At 38.9% G+C, this 18,463-nt stretch overlaps 2 protein-coding genes across 2 annotated transcripts; both read left to right on the forward strand.

The window, feature by feature from the left end:
• On the forward strand, positions 1 to 5,473 carry LOC141908202 (protein SET-like). Its single transcript, XM_074798114.1, has 8 exons — positions 1 to 91; positions 1,024 to 1,205; positions 1,758 to 1,880; positions 2,132 to 2,245; positions 2,355 to 2,519; positions 2,809 to 2,845; positions 2,955 to 3,025; positions 3,325 to 5,473. Exons 1-8 carry the CDS (start codon positions 22 to 24, stop codon positions 3,382 to 3,384), a joined length of 822 nt encoding a protein of 273 aa, XP_074654215.1. The 5' UTR covers positions 1 to 21; the 3' UTR covers positions 3,385 to 5,473.
• A 388-nt stretch (positions 5,474 to 5,861) lies between these two features.
• LOC141908701 (ribonuclease 3-like) lies at positions 5,862 to 17,484 on the forward strand. Its single transcript, XM_074798852.1, has 25 exons — positions 5,862 to 6,026; positions 6,260 to 7,440; positions 7,536 to 7,613; positions 7,998 to 8,112; positions 8,526 to 8,715; positions 9,326 to 9,522; positions 9,889 to 9,969; positions 10,173 to 10,259; positions 10,455 to 10,541; positions 10,686 to 10,757; positions 10,837 to 10,984; positions 11,310 to 11,610; positions 11,915 to 12,122; positions 12,409 to 12,516; positions 12,600 to 12,738; positions 13,010 to 13,130; positions 13,323 to 13,422; positions 13,627 to 13,729; positions 14,133 to 14,409; positions 15,187 to 15,292; positions 15,400 to 15,547; positions 15,978 to 16,060; positions 16,165 to 16,271; positions 16,365 to 16,510; positions 17,154 to 17,484. The coding sequence occupies exons 1-25, from the start codon at positions 5,940 to 5,942 to the stop codon at positions 17,333 to 17,335; spliced, it is 4,452 nt and encodes a 1,483-aa protein (XP_074654953.1). The 5' UTR covers positions 5,862 to 5,939; the 3' UTR covers positions 17,336 to 17,484.
• The last annotated feature ends 979 nt before the right edge of the window (positions 17,485 to 18,463 follow it).

Consider the following 18,463-nt stretch of genomic DNA (forward strand, 5'->3'; position numbering starts at 1 on the left):
CATACAGCTCCTCGTGAAATAATGGCGGCCTCAGCGAAAGTGGCTAAAATCGACGGCAAAAATAACCATGAAAACGCCGATGAATTAGCAGGTAAGCGAGGAAATTATCAACAGAATATTCTACACGATATGTGTATACGTTTAAAACGTAAATTAACGTCAGAATTGATTATATTAACGCTGTATTTAATGAATCCGGCGTCGGACTTTGTCTCGTTTGTTAAACATGTGCGTGCTTTGTCCTTTTTCGCCATTTGGCGTCGTCGATTGAAGACGAATTCTGTCGTTCAGATCGGTTTCGGCATGTTCGCAATATTTCGGGAAATGTACAGATTATTTCGAGATCGAAGAATTTAGTAGGAATCGTTTGATACTGGCGGAAAATCGATGTAAAAATCGATGCTTGATGCGAAAAAATGTAGTAACGATAGTGTCCGGTAGATGGCTCTGGTGATGGTTGTAGTATTGGAGCCTAAGGCTATGATTATTCCCTCGCGAATTTGCGTCTCTGATTCAGTTTAGTGTATAGATCTTGGATTATATGAATTAGAGTCCTCTTTCTCTAGGTTGAACCCAAAACATTGATTAACCAGTACCCACCAATCAACTCTGCTGGCTTACTTAGTCCAAAACAGTGCACTTCCAATTAACTTGAAATAGAAAGAAGTTATAAGCTCCTATTTGATAGTCAAATATGACCTGGTTCAACAGTAGGGTAAAAGTTGACTCTGAAAAATTGAAAATAACCCCAATTTAATTCTTGTCTGGGAACTGTGGAACTGGGACCAGGTTCTGTGTACATAAGATTGACGGGTAATTTGATTGAAGTTAATTTGATTCTTATGGAAAGCAGAGACCAGACTTTGTGGGTCCTCACTTTCCAAGAGCGCAATCCTTAATTAGCGCAGTAGTATTACACCGGTTCCCAATTTACAACAATTTTTGAATATGGAAAATGAAACTGTTCTTTTATGGATTCTTTATTTTAAAATAATAAAATTTTACTTTCACATCATTTTTCAGATAAAGATCAGCAAGATGCGATTGAAAAAATAGATGAGGTGCAGAATGAAATTGACCGACTGAATGAACAAGCCAGCGAAGACATATTGAAAGTCGAACAAAAATACAACAAATTACGGCAGCCATTCTTCCAAAAAAGGTCGGACCTCATCGCGAAAATACCGAATTTCTGGGTCACTGCAGTATCCTTTTATCTGATCAGAAAACTTGTGTGCTATGATTGGATCCGGTTGATGATTTTTTGGGCAAAATTTTGAGTGAAATGAATTTCGAAAGCGAAATTTTATTGCATCTGAGTAGCATTCAGCTATCTTTGCATTGCTGGCAGTAAATATGAATAGAAAAGTTATACAATTTGAAGGGATTTTCAAGATTTCAAGTGTTTTTTTTTTGCTTAGGGCCTAAATTCAAAATACTCCATTTCCTGGACACAATAACCCTCGAATGGTCTCAATTTTAGCCTTTGGCTCCTGAAATTCTGCAATGTTCATCCAGCAGTTAATTAACAGTTACTTGAAGTTTATAGTTGATCATAAACTTTCTTCGAATTTTGGCGATCGTATCTAAAAATGCCTCTCCGGTTTTAAATTGGTTGTCTTCTAGGAACCCATGAATTTTTTTTTTGAAATTATATGTATTGACGAAAAAGCATTTATTAGAGAAATTCAGTGATCGGATTTATTTTGATGTGAAGATGTTCATGTTTAATGCTCCTTGACGTGAATTTGTAACAGTTTGTAAATCATCCACAAGTATCAGCGTTATTAAACGAAGAGGATGAAGAAGCCTTACAACATCTGACGAAAGTCGAAGTGCAAGAATTCGAAGATATCAAATCGGGATATCGAATTAACTTTGTAAGTCATTAACGCATCGAATAAATGAGTAACCGCTATTGCCTGGAATATTGTTGAGAAGTTTAAGAAGAGTTGGGATTCTAATCTGTTCAGATATTTAGATTGGGGTTATGATCAAACAATTACTGTTAATGTTTTATGGATTTGACTGTGTGAAAAGTCAGGGAAAAACTAATAACTTGATAAATTGAAGTTGTCGCCGCCCTATTTGATTTTGTTTTTGACTGTGTTTGGAATTTATTTTCTTGCAGCAATTTGACAAAAATCCGTTCTTTGATAACGACGTAATTTCGAAAGAATTCCATCTGAACGACACCGGAGAACCATCATCAAAATCAACAACCATCAAATGGCAAAACGGCCAGGTATGTATAGAAATGGTTATTTCAACTGATTTGAAAGCGGTAAACAGTAAAATATTGTATTTATTTTATCTTGATTCTTATTTCTTTGGTTTCGCTGTTTTTATCTCAGGATTTAACTAAGCGATCACAAGGTAACGCTAAAGATCGTAAACGACGTCACGACGACCAGGAATCGTTTTTCTGCTGGTTTACTGATCACGGTGACGCTGGGGCCGATGAGTTAGGTGAAGTTATTAAAGATGATATCTGGCCAAATCCACTCCAGTACTATCTGGTAAGTATCAGCGATATACGGGAGTCTTATAGATATTCAGAGAAAATGGGCGACATTCCCGATTTTATTTTTCCCTAAAAGGAAAAAAAAATTAGGGAAATCTGAATTTTCTTGAAAATCAGTTAAAGCCCCCTGATGAGTAATAGTTCCCATTGAGGATATCTCATGATTGAGTCAGGGAATTCTGGATAGGATATTTAAATTGATTTCATCTCGATTTGTACGGGGGTCAACTAACTTTTATGGTGAAAAAACTGTTTTTGAATGGTTGTTGAATTATGTTTTTCAGGCATCAGAAATAGAAGAGGAAGGTATGGGTGGAGATGGTAAGTTGATATTTCACTTTCGTCAATTTGAAATTGCCTATAAAGATATAAAGAATAGGTTTGACCTCCATTTCTTCCTCTAATTATAAAAATTATTATAATTTTGTAGATGAATTAGATGAAGATGACGAGGGTATTGAAGAAGAGGATGCTGAAGATGATGATATCGCCGAAGAAGAGGTAAATACTCGATATTCTAAATCAAAATGTTGATGGCGACTCTACTTTGTCTCGCTAGATGTCGATGAATAAACTGAAATTGCTCCGAGGTCGTATTAAATTTTCTGGAGAGTGGTTTAAGTTCCTCCTAAGTAAAAAGAAAACCACTTGCATATTTGCTTCAGTCGATTCCTCTATTGCCACGGTATTTGATTTCCTCGTGCACGCTAGCATACCCGGTGGAACCTCACTCGCCAGTGTAGACTGTAAAGCCTGATATTGATAAAATTGACTCATTTTCCGTTTATTCTTGTCAACAGGAAGTTGAAGGTGAGGACGAAGAAGCCGAAGCCGACGAGAAGGACGGAGACGATGCGTAAAATCACCGCTAGGCGGCGTTATAGTGACAATTTGTACTTTTGTATCAACATAAAGCGCGCGGTGTTTATTATAATACACGTGTATACAATGTGCGATACAATGGACACAATCTCTCTCGACAGCAACGGACAAAAACCTCTCTATCATCATCAACCATTCATCGTTCTCAACTAAACCCGGTCGCGATCGGAAGTGACAGCAGCAGCAGCAGGATGCGACACGGTCTGAGGTGTATTTACCCTTTAGATATCAACTACTACTAATAACAGTAGCTACTGACGACCAGGGACCAAGTATTGAATACGACAGCTGTTGTAGCAAGCGGTGAAACTGGATTAATCGAGGTTGTCATTTCTACTCCCGTTCAAAAACATGCATATCTATCTTCTACTTATTAAAGGCGTTTTGAAATTGAATCCAATGATTATTTAAGGGTCAGTAGTTGAATTAATGGAAAAAATCCGTAATATGAGGGTAACTTATGAAAGTGTTTTGACTAAATTTATGAGCAACAATGCTCTCTCTTAGTTTTCTCCATATTTCGATTTTTTCTTGGGATTGACAGTGTTTAAGACGTTATTCATCGGATTATATACCTGTGCTCTCTATCTCTGATACGATACCAAACTTTTCACGCATTTCTCCGTTATCGTATGATTTTAATTTGCGTGCTTTTCGGTGCGATGTATCGATGAAAATTCTTTATATCGGTCGCCGTTGTTTGATTAATCAGGTACGCCCCTCGCATCGTGTTGTCTCCTGCTCCGTAATGAGAAATCATTCAGAGAATTCTTTCCTCTTTTTGTTTCGTTTTTGTAAATAAGCATATTTTTTTATACTACTCGGAAAAACCCTCTGATCCCAGAATGCATTTCTCTATTTCAAAAACCGAGTCGCCGGGGATACGGAAGCTCGGCTGTTAGGGTTATCTACAAATAGGTGGAGACACTGTACGTCGGTGTTGTTTGTATTGTAAATATTTTCGGCTCGGTCGCAATGAATTTCCATCTGATAAAAACTCAATTTCATCATCAACTGAGAGTGTAAATCCTTCCATTTTCGATCTAGGGCCAGTTCCAGTTCGAAAAATCTGATTTGATAATGAGAACAGGTGAAACCGTGTCCTGGATTAGAGCAGCTTTCGTTGAGTGTAGGCAGTCCGTGTTCATTGATCAACAAGAGGAATATTCGATCGACAATATCGTTAACAGTACATGCATAAAACTTCGTTAAATAGTAATAGCTACATTCATTTTAGACAGACCGGTACATCATAGTCTATTTAAACTCAAGGCTTACCCTGGGTGTCGAGTGTCTTTGATTATGACATGCCCTACCTGACAATTACACATTTTCCTACTCGAATTCCTCATGGTAATCACACATCCCTGTTCAAACTGCCCGGTTATCCTCGGGCGATAATATTTTGGTCCTGCATGATGAAGGGCAAGAATGAATCGACTGCTCGTTATATACTTTTGACTTAAATTTTAGATAAAGCCTGCATACAAACTCAATGAAAGCTCCTTTACGAGAATCAGTTTTGTAAGGGCTCTGGAATATCATCGAAATAGTTAAAATATTTAAATACTGTCTTGAAATAATGATAAATTGGTTTTAATAATGAACAGTTCTTTTAAAGTGTAAATGAAGACTTGATGCGAAGTGACGAAAGTCTTCTTTCATCGAAACCGAAGAGTATGTCAATTGAAAAAAAAATAGCTTAGCATATAGAACAATACTATTGATTATTATGTTGTAGATTACTGGGTTTTTCTCTCGATTTTCTCGAAGTATCATGTCCAAACAATTATTATCGTTACTATAGAGAGGGGCGAGTTCCAAGTGCTGTCTCTTCTTAACATGAATGAATGAAGCCGAAGTATTTTCGATCTAAAACGGCTCCCGAAGGGGGGTGGTGTAAGGCTGGTGCCGTTTTTTAATGGCTGGCATTTTTACAATGAAAGCAATCATTGATCATGTGTTGAAATTGTTTGACTCGCTCGGTCATCGGCGCCTTGGTCCTCCTGCCTATGAATATGAAATGTACAATGAGATAATAAAAAAAAACTTTGTGTGAATTAAAAAGTCTGCTTTGCTTTCTTTGATTTTTTGTTGGCTTGAGTCTTACTGTTGGTTGAAGCGCGTATTGCTAGAGGATTAGATGGAATTTCCGAAAAATTTTTACCGGCGACCAGTCGAGCTTTGTTATTGATAGAAACTTGGTGGCAGCATCGTACGGTCACCTGGCGGAATTTCTGCGAACTGATAATATCATGCGGGAACGATTACTATTGAAAATTAGATTCACAATACAGCAACATTACATAAATGATCCGAAATCAGAGTTGGAGATATTGGCGTTGTATTTCATAGCGCCCAGTCCGGTCATCTAATATTAATAAATTACATTGAATTTATATTTCAATGCAAATCAATCAAACATTGACAGTCCCATCTTTGTGTATGTCCCCTATTAGCCTAATTAATTCTCTGCTGAAGTCCTCCGATTATCTGTTGATTAAAAGCTGAAGCCGAATGGAAACTTGTAAGGATGTCTTTTAGAGGAAACAACAGAAAAACAAGCGATGAATTGAAGAGTGATTTCAACAGCAGATCTGCCGCCGGGACGCGGCAACCGGTAAAAATAAAAATTAATCCAACAACTATTTTTGGCCCTTAAAAACCGAAAATTAACCAATATAAATCACATTGTTTGTCGGTTATTTCACTATTAACTCAGAGTGATTAGATTAAAACTTGTCAAAATCTCAGTTGGGTTTAGTTTGGATATTTTCTCAAACCACAAGCTCATCCTCGATCCTGGGTGGGTCTACCATCTCTGTCAACCGATATTATTTCATTATTTCACAGGGTTCATATTGGATCAGTCAGCCGCCGCCTGCTGTAAACTTTCAACAACCACCTCCAGGTTACCCGCAGTTCCCATACCCACCACCCGGACCACCTCCTCCGGGATTCGATCCCAGACAATTTCACTATCAACAACAACAAAGGTTTCCTCCGTTCAATGCTCCGACAAACTCCAACGCTCCGACTGGTTATGATAAAACACAGGATGGCCGTTCTGTCAGTTCAGGTTATGGCTCAGATTATTTAAGTTTAAACGTCAGTGGTGCCTCGAGCGATGCGCCCTCATTAAAAGGCGGGCGCTATTTCAACGCGGCCACGCCCGTAGGCCCGAACTCATCATCCGCGTTCGATAAAGCCAATTATGATTACGCGTCTGCTTCGAATTATTGGACAGCTCCATCTGATGGGAGAGAATACAGCGGTAACCGGTGGCAACACAAGCAGACGGATTGGAGCAGACGTCGTAGGGACGATGATCGTGCGAGGAATCAGTCTCCGAATCGTGACGGCGTTAATCGTCGCGATTCGTCGCCCGATTCGCGGAGGAATCGAGACCAGTACGAACGAAGACGCGACAGTCGAAATCGGTCTCCGCGACGACCTTCACCCGGTGAGGTGGATGAGTCGACGGACGACCAGCGTAACAAGAAAACTGTGTTCGATTATAAGAAAGTCGAGAAGCAATTGTTCTGGGAGGTTTCGAAAGAACGACCGCAAGATCTTCACGAGCGTTTACAGAAACAGTTCTCGTCTAACAACACGAGTCCGTTGAAATCTTCAACACCAGGTCCGACTTCAACTCCTGGTCCGACTTCGAGTCCGGCGACCTCGTCCCAGAATATTCATAAACGATTGATCGACGAGTTCGAATCGTCGCGAGTGCGTCGCAGGGATTCCCCTGAACGGTCGGCGGGACGGGATACTGCGAGTCCCGAACGGAAACGACGGAAGCGTTGGAGTCCGCCCAGAGACCGGGGTGGAGACCGGGCTGGTGACCGGAGTGGAGATCGGGCTGGTGACCGGGGTGGAGACCGGAGTAGTACAGACCAGGGCCGACTGGATATGAGAAGGACAAACCTTCGAATGACACGAGAGAAATCGGATGAATCCGATCGACGAAGGTCGAGGGATACTCGATGGCCTCCTCGTACGGGGGATAGATCAGATCCTACCAGACAAAGGTATTTCCCCTCTTTATTCTGTCAAAAAGAAAACAGCCTCGCATCGTGTCTCTTTAAAGATAAACAACTACAATTCTCTTTCATTATAATTGCAGCAGCAGCAGCAGGGATACCCGGGATTCTTCACGGTCATCATCTTGTTCCCGATATCAACGAAAACCGAGTCCAGTTGGGTTAGTGATATTAACAGTAATCTGTCAACCGACATTTCTGTTGGAAAATGACTGTTTCAAAGCATGTTTCAACAAATGATAATTTCACCTGTATCTTGGGTGGCCATTGACCTGGAAAACCTGGAAAACTCAGGAAATCAGAAGAATCTAAACTCAGATAGAAAAACTTAGGGAATTTGCATAATTTAACATAATTTTAAGATAACATTATCTACTATGTGTTTCTTAATCAGTATTTGATTCAATTAAAATTGAATGAACTATAACATTTTAAACCTAGAAATTCACTGATTCACTCAGGGACTTTTGTGGAATTTATAATTGACCATGTGGGCAGAATGTGGCCAAACTGAATGATAAATATGAAAGTATTTCTTTTTGCAGACGTGTTGTCAGTCGAAGTATCAAATCTCCACCAAAACATCCTCTGAATGAAGACACACGTCCAGCGTGGGTTTGTTGCACCGCTGCTGATCTCTATCTGCAACGAGATCGTCAGGTAAAACTCACAAAACATCTCGGGACTCTCGTTCAGAACCTTGGCTACCTCTTCTTCGAGTGCAGACATACCCCGAGTTGAACACGGGTATCATGTACAAAACATATAAGACCAGTCGTAGTGCAGTTGTGTTATAAACGACCAGCAATATCGAAGATTAATTAACAATAAAAATCTGTGGAACTGAGACGTTTCGGATGGAATGCTTCTAATCAGAGATTTTTTGAAATGAATGTATTTTTGAATCATTTCAAATAATTCTCTGATGGGTTGAAGCATTCTACTCAAAACGTTGTTAATCTTCAATATAATGCATCTTCTTGCATACCTTAAAGGCTGTATAATCATTCAATGTTTTCAGTTCATGATGTTTCGCTTGCGAAGAGCTGATATTTTGTTTTGTTTTGATTCAGACTGGTTGTTTGAAAGCGACTGAAGTGATGATCGAATTAGAGAATCAGTTTGAAGAGAAGTTGTTACGCCGAGCGGAGAATGCTCGCGCCAGTAAACCTGTTTATAAACGCCCTGAACGTCGACTGAATATCAATCTACGCTGTAAAGGTCACCACGAACACAATCACGATAACGATGACGATCATATAGGTTCGTTTTTATACAATATCTGTTTCCCCGCGGGGAAAATTTCTGTGGTAAAATGATGAAGTCAAATAGATCAGGGTCCCTACGACTCCTTGATTCCTTAAAAATTCCAAAATGAATGAAAAATGCTTTTAAGGGTGCTTGAAACTCCTTTTATTTGAGTAGAATGCCCATAACTCCATTATTTTAAGATTCGATTTTGAGAAATAGTCCATCAGATATTTATGTCTAGTTTGCACCAGGGGTAGTTGTAAAACTACGCCTAAATTGATACAGTTGGGACCAAGTTTTTACCCAATTAGGCAGTTACCAGATGAGAAACTGAGTTTAGGTAGTGTTAAGGATGAAATTTGCTTACAAAACCACAGAATTAATGTTTTACCGAGATAAACAGCACTGATTTAGGAGGAGTCTACAGTAATTGGGTTGTGAAAGTGATGCAGACACTTCCTTGAAATTCAGAAAAATTCCTTGAAATATCCTATTACTGGTATCCAGGAATGACTGATCTGTAGGGACCCTGTAGAGAGAGTATGGAGGTAGCTATCTTCTCTTCTCCACTGAAGAGCTATTTGCTGATGTCATAAGGGGATATTTGTTGATGCATTTATAGGTGGCAGCAGCAGTAGTTGTTGCGGCGGCGGCGGCGGTAAAAAGAAACGTATCGCATCTTCGTCATCATCCTCATCCGAGTCCTCTTCATCGGACGAGGACGATTCAGAATCTGATGAAATGCTTCGTGAATTGAAATATAAACAGGATCACCCGTATCGTCTACATCCGGACCTGTGGTTTAATGAACCCGGTGAAGTACGTACATCAACAAATCAGTTGCATCAATATTTGACGTTGAGCGACAAAAATTCTGTTTTTCTGTATCTACCCCGCAATACTCGTCATTCCTTCGGCAGTTATAATAGTTTAATTTTCAAGAAAAATTATAACAGATGGTCATACATAACACTTGATATAAATATGAATACAAAGTCGACAGGATGTTATAATATCTAATGTAGGATAGCCCAATAGAAAGCTGGAATGCTTGTTCGAAGTATTGGGCCACTTTAAAACACATACAATCACACATTATATGTTCGCCTGGCATACAGAGTCGTACAAAAATTTTTTCAGTTTTGTGATCAATTTTATGGTGTATTGGTATATTTTTCATTTCAGCTGAATTCGGGGCCTTTGTGTAAATGTAGTTTGAAAGCTCAACGAGTCGGTTTAAGACACAATCATTATCCGAAAGAAGAGGTAACATATCGTATTGACGAAAATCTATTGAGCTCCAGACGTACCTAGAATATGATAAACAGTCAGAAATGTTGCCCTAAGCTAGAAGTTTATAGTCATCTTCCGGAATACTAGATGTAACAAAAGGCAGATTTTCTGGACTGGAAAAGTTGTGGCTTTTACCGATTATGTTGATTTTTAATCGTGTCTTCTTGTATTTAAAGGCGATTAATGTTTGTGACAGCGAAAGTAACAACATGACTAAACTCTATCATTACCGTATAACGATGAGTCCAACTGTCAACTTCGTGGTGAGTTTTACAATTTTCTACCAATTCTACGTAAAAAACGTTGAAACTTGAAAACTTTTATGTGATCGTGTTTTCTAAATGGCCCATAGAATTAGGTTAAATTAGGTTTAGTTTTTCGTTTCTTTTTGTTGTTGATTTCAAATAATATCGGACAGTCACGAATCACGAATTCAGTTATTTCGTGTAATTTTTCAGACTAAAGACCCAACGATTATCGAGTACGATAAGAATCAGTATATTTACGAGGGTTTCTCGCTGTTCACACATTACGAACTTAAAAACGTAAGTTTTCAATCGTATCATTTCGGTTGATTCCTACAAAGGCTCTACATCTATTTATCCTATGGACCGCAGGGTTAATTCAGTTCACTTATACGTGGAATCAATTGCTGTGCGGTCTCAAACTGGCTTCATTTCTGATTTCAGATTCCGTTGTGTAAAGTAATCAGATTCAACATTGAGTATACGATTCACTTCTACGAAGAGAAAATGCCTGAGGTGAAACAGATAAGAATATCAAAATCAAACCGCTGAACGTCGAAGAATATTTGTGAAATTCAATGAATTTATTTTTCAGAATTTTACCGTGCGTAGTCTCGATATGGTGACCGAGTTTTTGTATAAAGAAATTCTTCAGTTACTGGATTTGAATTGGAGGAAGCACGGAGTTACCGAGGGCTGTCCGTACGTGCATTTAATGCCCAGATTCACTCGAAAAATGCCCGGTAAGAGATAGACACCGGGACCCAGTTCTCTTCGTAGCTCTCGCATGCTTCTAATTCTGTTCCAGGGTTAAAACAAAACTGTGTCCAAACTGCGTATAAACAACTTAAGACTAGTCTAAGGAATTAAGATCAGTCTAAGAATAGCCAATCTAACACCTAGTCTTAAGATTTAAAACCACTTTAGTGGTGCCAATCTAACAACATGTATATATATATATATATTTTGTATTGTGAAAAAACCACGAAAAACCCAAAATGTGAAAAAATGTGAACATCCCGCTTCACGCCGATCTCACCGCTGATATTGTTTCATCTATTTTTGCAGAAAATGGTAAAGAATTGCTGTCAATGAGTGAAGTATTGAAGTATCTGTTGAGATCGTCTGGTAAACTAATCGATGAAACTGAACTTCCTCGTATCGTCGCCAGTGAACCGAGAGAATGGCAGAAATTCATCGACGAAATGAGAGGACAGATCGTCATGTATCCGGGGATGGAACCGAGTTCGATAAGAGTTGATAATATCGATCGCGAGCACATGGCGCCCGACCAGAATACGTTGAAATATCCGGTCGTTGTTCATTTCGGTGTGAAGCCGTCTCAACTCAGCTACGTCGGAGATCCGAGGTAAATTCGCGAGGATTTCGGTCAAACGTAATTTCTGAATTCGAGAAACTTTCGTATGGTTCCTGTAGTACCGGGAAATCAGGATAATTTGGGAATTATGAAATAATATTTTACCAGTTTAGGAATTTTAGGGGATTTGATAGATTTTCCTCTATTCCAAGAAATGTTTGGTAATTCGATAGATTTTCCTCAAATCCTAGAAATATTTGGGAAATTCATTTAATACTTCATGTAGCATTTACCAACGGCAACTTTCTTCAGCAATCTTTCGTGAAAATCACCTTTATCAACCATATATTTCCAGCTATCAGAAATGTTGGAAACAGTTCGTTAAATATCGCCACCTGTTGGCGAACAAACCGAAAGTCACCGCGCAGGATAAAGAAGAATTGACTCGTAAAGAGGAAGAACTGTTGAAAATACGAACTCAAGAGAATAAACGACGTGAAGTGACAATAGATGTCAGCGCTGAGGGATTCTATAAAACCGGCATCAAATCGGATTTCTGTCAGGTTTGTCGTTTATTATAGGAGCCTCGCGCAACTTTTTGACCCCGGAAGTCTTTTTCATAACATGAAAAATCTACACTGGTGTATGGTACCTAATAGGATCCTTAGGGGTAGAACAGTTGTGTCAAGACCGAGGAGATATTGTAAGAGTATGATAAGTTACTTATGATAACCTCATTCTTGATGACTTCAAGGATTCAGTAAAGTTTGAAGACCTTCTGATTCTCAAACATGTTAAGTTTGAAATAAGGCTGAATTAACAGTACAGTTGAATATATATTAATTTCAGCATGCTATGTTGTTACCGGTGCTGGTCAATCATCTAAGATTTCATCACTGCGTCAGACACTTAGAAGAAATCCTCGATTACAAATTCAAAGATCCCTATCTCATTCAGGTGAGCAGAACATTCTCTATCCTCGAATTCTAGACCGGTGAATCTGTAACTGTATTAAATGCGTAGGTGTTGTTTATTTAAAGCTCGCTCTGACTCATCCGTCCTATAAAGTAAACTACGGTACTAATCCTGACCACGCGCGAAACTCTTTATCGAACTGCGGAATCCGACAACCTGAGTTCGGTGATAAACGCGTTCACGTGATGCATACCAGGAAAAGAGGTACGTTTATATCGAAAGCTGTCTGAATGTAGTTAGTTACCTAATCGTTGGTGGTAAGCTTTTTATCATCGGATGGGCTTATACTAATGGTATGTGGTTTGTGAAAATATCCGATCGTGAAACTAAACCACAGTCTGGTTACTGACTAGTCTGAATGGTGCTTTTTGTTACAGTAAACAGTGTGACCACTGACCTGGAAAACCCAGAACACTCAGGAAATTACAGAAAAAAACCTGCAGAGATTTCCAACTATTTGTCTGTTGTTTTGTAGGTGTGAATGTACTGATCGCTATTATGTCTAAAATGGGCTGCACGGAAGAGACTTCATCATTGATTTGTAATTACGAGAGATTAGAATTTCTTGGTGATGCAGTCGTTGAATTTATAACCAGGTACTCATTACAGATTAATTAATCTTTACCACCATTTGTGAATTTCATTGTTGCCAAAATTTTCAAATCAAAAGTTAGTTCAATTCCATACTCGAAACTCCAATTCAAATTTACCAATCGCTGGTTTTACAGGTCTTCTTTTCGAAATCATTTTCATGATATTTTAATCTTTTCTCTTCATTTTTGTTTCAGTGTGCATTTATTTTTCATGTTCCCAAACCTGTCCGAGGGTGGTCTGGCCACGTACCGCGCGGCGCTTGTACAAAATCAACACCTCGCTGTTTTAGCCAAGGTTTGTGTGATAAAACACAGGGCCACGATGTAGTAATGATATCATAAAATCCCACGCAAGGTTTCCTTTAGTAAACGATATATTCTTAACACTTCAATATCCTAACTATAAATCATTCAATAGAAGAAACATTGTTGGACTGATTTCAATCCTGAGTACGTAATTATTTTGAAGTAATAATTAGGGATATTTTCAAAATTTCAGAAACTTCGACTGCATGAGTTTATGTTATACGCTCATGGACCTGATTTATGTCATGATTCCGATCTGAGACACGCAATGGCTAATGTTTTTGAAGCTTTAATGGGTGAGTGCATGGAATGAATGTGAACCGTTTGAACTATTTATACAAGTCTGGGGCAAAATTCAAATAGCACAATTATGAGGTGCAATCCAAGATGCTAATCTTGACCGAAATTTTTATTTAAGTCATGACTTTGCGACTAGGCCTCGGATCTAGTTACACTGTCATGGCTTAGGCCTAAGGCCCTTTTCGATTGTGCTCTTTCGGAAGTGGAATCGCATGTACCGGTATCTGCTTTCTATTTCTGAGAAGTTTCTGCCATTTCTTCCGTCTCTCAACAGCAGAAATCTTCCACTGAAATGATATTGTGTCTTCTGAAAGAGCACAGTTGAAAAGAGCTCAAGTCTCGCCCAAGATTTATATATTAATATCAGCAATTTAGTAATGAGTGATATCATATTTGTAGGTGCTATGTTTATCGACGGAGGGATAGAACTTGCTGGAAAAGTATTCGCGGCGACGATGTTCAAAGAAAATGAAGAATTACGCCATGTATGGTTGAACATCCCGGAGCACCCGCTACAAGCCAATGAACCGATCTCCGACCGTCATTGGATTCGAGAGAATAAAGTATTACAGAATCTGGTTCGATTTGAAGAAGCGATCGGTGTTGAGTTTACTCATATACGTCTATTAGCGAGAGCGTTTACACTGAGGAGTATCGCTATGAATAATCTCACTATGTAAGCCACATCAATCTGCACCGTCTGTCTGTCTGTTTGTCTGTCTGTCTGTCTGTCTATCTGTCTGTCTGTTTGTCTGTCTGTTTATCTATCTATCTGTCTGTCTGTCTGTCTATCTGTCTGTTTATCTATCTATCTGTCTGTCTATCTGTCTGTCTGTCTATCTGTCTGTCTGTCTATCTGTCTGTCTGTTTATCTATCTATCTGTCTGTCTATCTGTCTGTCTATCTGTCTGTCTGTTTATCTATCTATCTATCTGTCTGTCTATCTATCTGTCTGTCTATCTGTCTGTCTGTTTATCTATCTATCTGTCTGTCTGTCTGTCTATCTGTCTCTCTGTCTGTCTGTTTATCTATCTATCTGTCTGTCTGTCTATCTGTCTGTCTGTCTGTCGGTCTGTCTGTCTGTCTGTTTATCTATCTGTCTGTCTGTCTGTCTAGCCGTCCTCTCTTGCTACAAATTGTGTAATTGTTTCCAATGAACTGATGTTTTTTTTTCTCTGCGATTCAGCATATCACAAAAATTATATTTTAATAAGAATAGATATCAGGAGGGGACCACAGAGGAGCTGTAATCCATGAGACACAGACCTCTGGCCCCCTTGGTTCTTTCACTCGGTTTTATGCATCGGTTGTGAAAGTTACTGGTATTCACGATCGAATTAATTATCTGGGAATTGTTTAAAATAGACGATATAAAATTATTCATACTCTCGGTAAACAGGGCGTTTAAAGCATAGCTTTGTCGTAATGTTGTCTTTGACTTGTTTATTTTCAGGGGACACAATCAAAGACTTGAATTTCTCGGTGATACAATCATTCAACTGATCGCTACGGAATATCTGTTCAAACACTTCCCTGATCATCACGAAGGTCATTTATCTGTAAGTTAAACTCTAGAATTTTAGAACTGTGGAATGAAATGAGTTCAGGATGTCGGGGATTTTCTGTAAACATGTGATGATAAATTATGTTTTGATAATGTTTTTAGTTGTTGCGAGCGTCGCTGGTTAATAATCGCACTCAAGCGGTCGTCTGCGATGATCTCGGGATGTGTGGTTACGTCATGTACGGCGAGGACAGAATCGGACGTTCGCATTTCGAAATGAGACATAAAGAAAAGGCTGATTTATTGGAAGGTAATTTAAGATGTTGCGTAATTAATGACAGGGTCCCTGCGACTCCTTGATTCCTTAAAAACTCCTTCTCATGGAAAAATGCCTTAAACTCCTTAAATTTGAGCAAAATGCCTGACACTTTGAAAAATTTTGAGAAATAGGCTAAAAGAAATTTTAGAAGTTGTGCAGTAAATAAGGACAGTTGGGACCTGGATTTGTTGCCCATTTAGGCAGTTAGAGAATGAGAAAGGATAGGAATTTGCTTACAAAACCACAGAAATAATGGTTTACCCCGATAAACACTACTGATTTAGCAGGAATGACTGATCTGTAGGAACCCTGTACGACCTCCAGTTGGCCAAGTGGACTAATGTCTACTTCAACTTGGTTTGTGAGAAGGAGATGCCATCAGTTTTCGTTGTACTTGGATTGATTTTGTGTTTATTTTCAGCGTTTCTCGGTGCGTTGTTCGTTGATAAGAATCTCGAATATTGTAAAGTTTTCTGTCAAGTTTGTTTCTTCCCGCGTTTAAAAGTAAGCATTGCATCATACTTCATGGTAGTATATGAATAGCCATCCATTTGGCTTCAAATAGCCATAAATTTGGCCATATCTTATCATACGGCCTGTATTTTCAGATGTTCATTTTGAATCAAGATTGGAACGATCCCAAGTCACAGTTACAGCAATGTTGCCTGACGTTACGTGAATTAGACAGCGGTGAACCTGAAATACCTACTTATAAGTAAGTGAAGTTGGGCCGGATCCAGGACAAATTTCTCACTGTATTCCGGATTTAGGACTGTACTTTATATTGTTTTTCTCATTTTTACCGTAGAGTGATTGAATCTACTGGACCTACTAATACCAGACAGTATACTGTAGCTGTGTATTTCCGCGGAGAGCGTCTGGCTACAGGAACCGGACACAGTATTCATGAGGCTCAAATGTGTGCCGCAGATAACGCATTGGAGACTAAAGCAGGTATGGAAAGCTGAGCTGAGGTTTAGCCAGTCACCGGACTGCAGTTTAGCCAGTAACTGGAGTTGGGTTAAGTCAGTAACTGGACTGCAGTTTAGTCATTAACTGAACTATGGCTAAGTCAGTAACTGGACTGTGGTTAAGTCAGTAACTGGACTGTGGTTTAATCAGTAACTGGACTAACTGGACTGCAGTTGAGTCATTAACTGGACTATGGCTAAGTCAGTAACTGGACTGCAGTTTAGTCATTAACTGAACTATGGCTAAGTCAGTAACTGGAATGTGGTTAAGTCAGTAACTGGACTATGGCTAAGTCAGTAACTGGACTGCAGTTTAGTCATTAACTGGACTATGGCTAAGTCAGTAACTGGACTGCAGTTTAATCATTAACTGAACTATGGCTAAGTCAGTAACTGGAATGTGGTTAAGCCAGTAACTGGACTATGGCTAAGTCAGTAACTGGACTGCAGTTTAGTCATTAACTGGACTATGGCTAAGTCAGTAACTGGACTGCAGTTTAGTCATTAACTGGACTATGGTTTAGTCAGTAACTGGAATGTGGGTTGGTCAGTAACCGGACTGTGGTTTAGAATCTTTAAATGCTCTGGATTAAAGTAAATGAATTTTCTTTCAATTGTTGTTGTAGATTTGTTCCCTCAGTTGGGCTATCAACGTCGAGCAATCGAGAAACGTTACAAGGTTAAACCGAAAGCGACCGGAAGCGACAACATGAAACTGTGGGACTGGGATAAAGACTCGTTCATTCGAAACGAAAATCGTGAACGCGATAAGAAAAAAACCGACAGAAAAAACGAAGATAAAATCTGAAAAAAAACAATGATTTGAATGCCTGGTAGTGTTTGTAAAGATAACGATTTCTTTTTTACTAATCTAAGTCGTGTGATTTCGTGCTAAATTTTCTGCGATCATGTGTTGAAAAATATATTAGAATTTTCACATTTATTTATGGAATAAAAACTGACGTCTCTTCCCTTCTTTAAACTCAGTCGAGTCATTTATAAATAAAAAGGGATATATTTCATAATTCTACGTTTTTTTAATGTGATTTCTGAGCGTGGTTATGAATTTTCAAGCTCCTGTCTGTGGTGGATTTCATTTTAGTTCTTATTTATGATAAAATACCTCGTACAAAATAAATCGAGTGTTTCGTCAGGGGATTCCTCATTGCTACGTGGGTTGACGTCATCCATGCGTTAACGATTGGCTGCCGGACTGTGACTTAACTTCCGTTTACGTGACGTCATGTCCGCGTAGACACAACTGGACGGTTCGTTTCACGCGACACGCGTGAACTTTTCAGACCTACAGCTGAGTAATACCTTGTAGTTTGCGTTAGGCTTACTAATGATTTTGCATACCGGATGAAAAGCTACTCGTAGATTTGTAAAAATAAATCCATATACAACATAACATAATTTGTCGTATATCATTATGTAGATTTGTTTTGTATTTAAAAATGTGCACAGATTGTGTAGCCTATATAGGTGCGTACCGCCAGATGACAAAAATCAAACCAATTTAGGCTGATGTATACACAATCAACGAACTATATCAAGTTCAATGAGTTCATTTTTATCCGTACGAGTAATCGTGTTTATCCATCGAATCGGCCCTGAGCTCTTCCACAAATTCTAGATCTCTCAGAAGAAACATTCATTTTTGTTTCAATGGTAAAAAAGCTCGTGCTTGGGCACGGGAGATTAAATCTAGGTTTATACGCTTTTTGTGAATGTGGGGCCAGTTTATTTGGACAGAACGGTAACCAACTATAGATGAATCAATCGTTCAGAAAACATGAACACCGTTTGTTGTATTTACCGAAAAGTTTGTATTTTTCAAACCTTTTTAAAAGGACAGGATTCAGAAGCTAGGCACCTGAGAGTTCGTTGATAAATGGATGAAACATAATTTAGTAAACTACACGGCATTTATGAG

This window comes from Tubulanus polymorphus, chromosome 7 (assembly GCF_964204645.1).
Source record: "Tubulanus polymorphus chromosome 7, tnTubPoly1.2, whole genome shotgun sequence".
NCBI lineage: Eukaryota > Metazoa > Nemertea > Palaeonemertea > Tubulaniformes > Tubulanidae > Tubulanus > Tubulanus polymorphus.

What these genes read in the sequence shown, in the direction of transcription:
- LOC141908202 (XM_074798114.1), top strand. Translation starts at nt 22, where the DNA reads ATGGCGGCCTCAGCGAAAGTGGCTAAAATCGACGGCAAAAATAACCAT. An exon ending in AAACGCCGATGAATTAGCAG is followed by an intron (nt 92 to 1,023) that starts GTAAGCGAGGAA and finishes ATCATTTTTCAG; the next exon opens with ATAAAGATCAGCAAGATGCG. An exon ending in TCAAATGGCAAAACGGCCAG is followed by an intron (nt 2,246 to 2,354) that starts GTATGTATAGAA and finishes TTTTTATCTCAG; the next exon opens with GATTTAACTAAGCGATCACA.
- LOC141908701 (XM_074798852.1), top strand. Translation starts at nt 5,940, where the DNA reads ATGTCTTTTAGAGGAAACAACAGAAAAACAAGCGATGAATTGAAGAGT. An exon ending in ATCTGCAACGAGATCGTCAG is followed by an intron (nt 8,113 to 8,525) that starts GTAAAACTCACA and finishes GTTTTGATTCAG; the next exon opens with ACTGGTTGTTTGAAAGCGAC. An exon ending in AGCTACGTCGGAGATCCGAG is followed by an intron (nt 11,611 to 11,914) that starts GTAAATTCGCGA and finishes ATATATTTCCAG; the next exon opens with CTATCAGAAATGTTGGAAAC.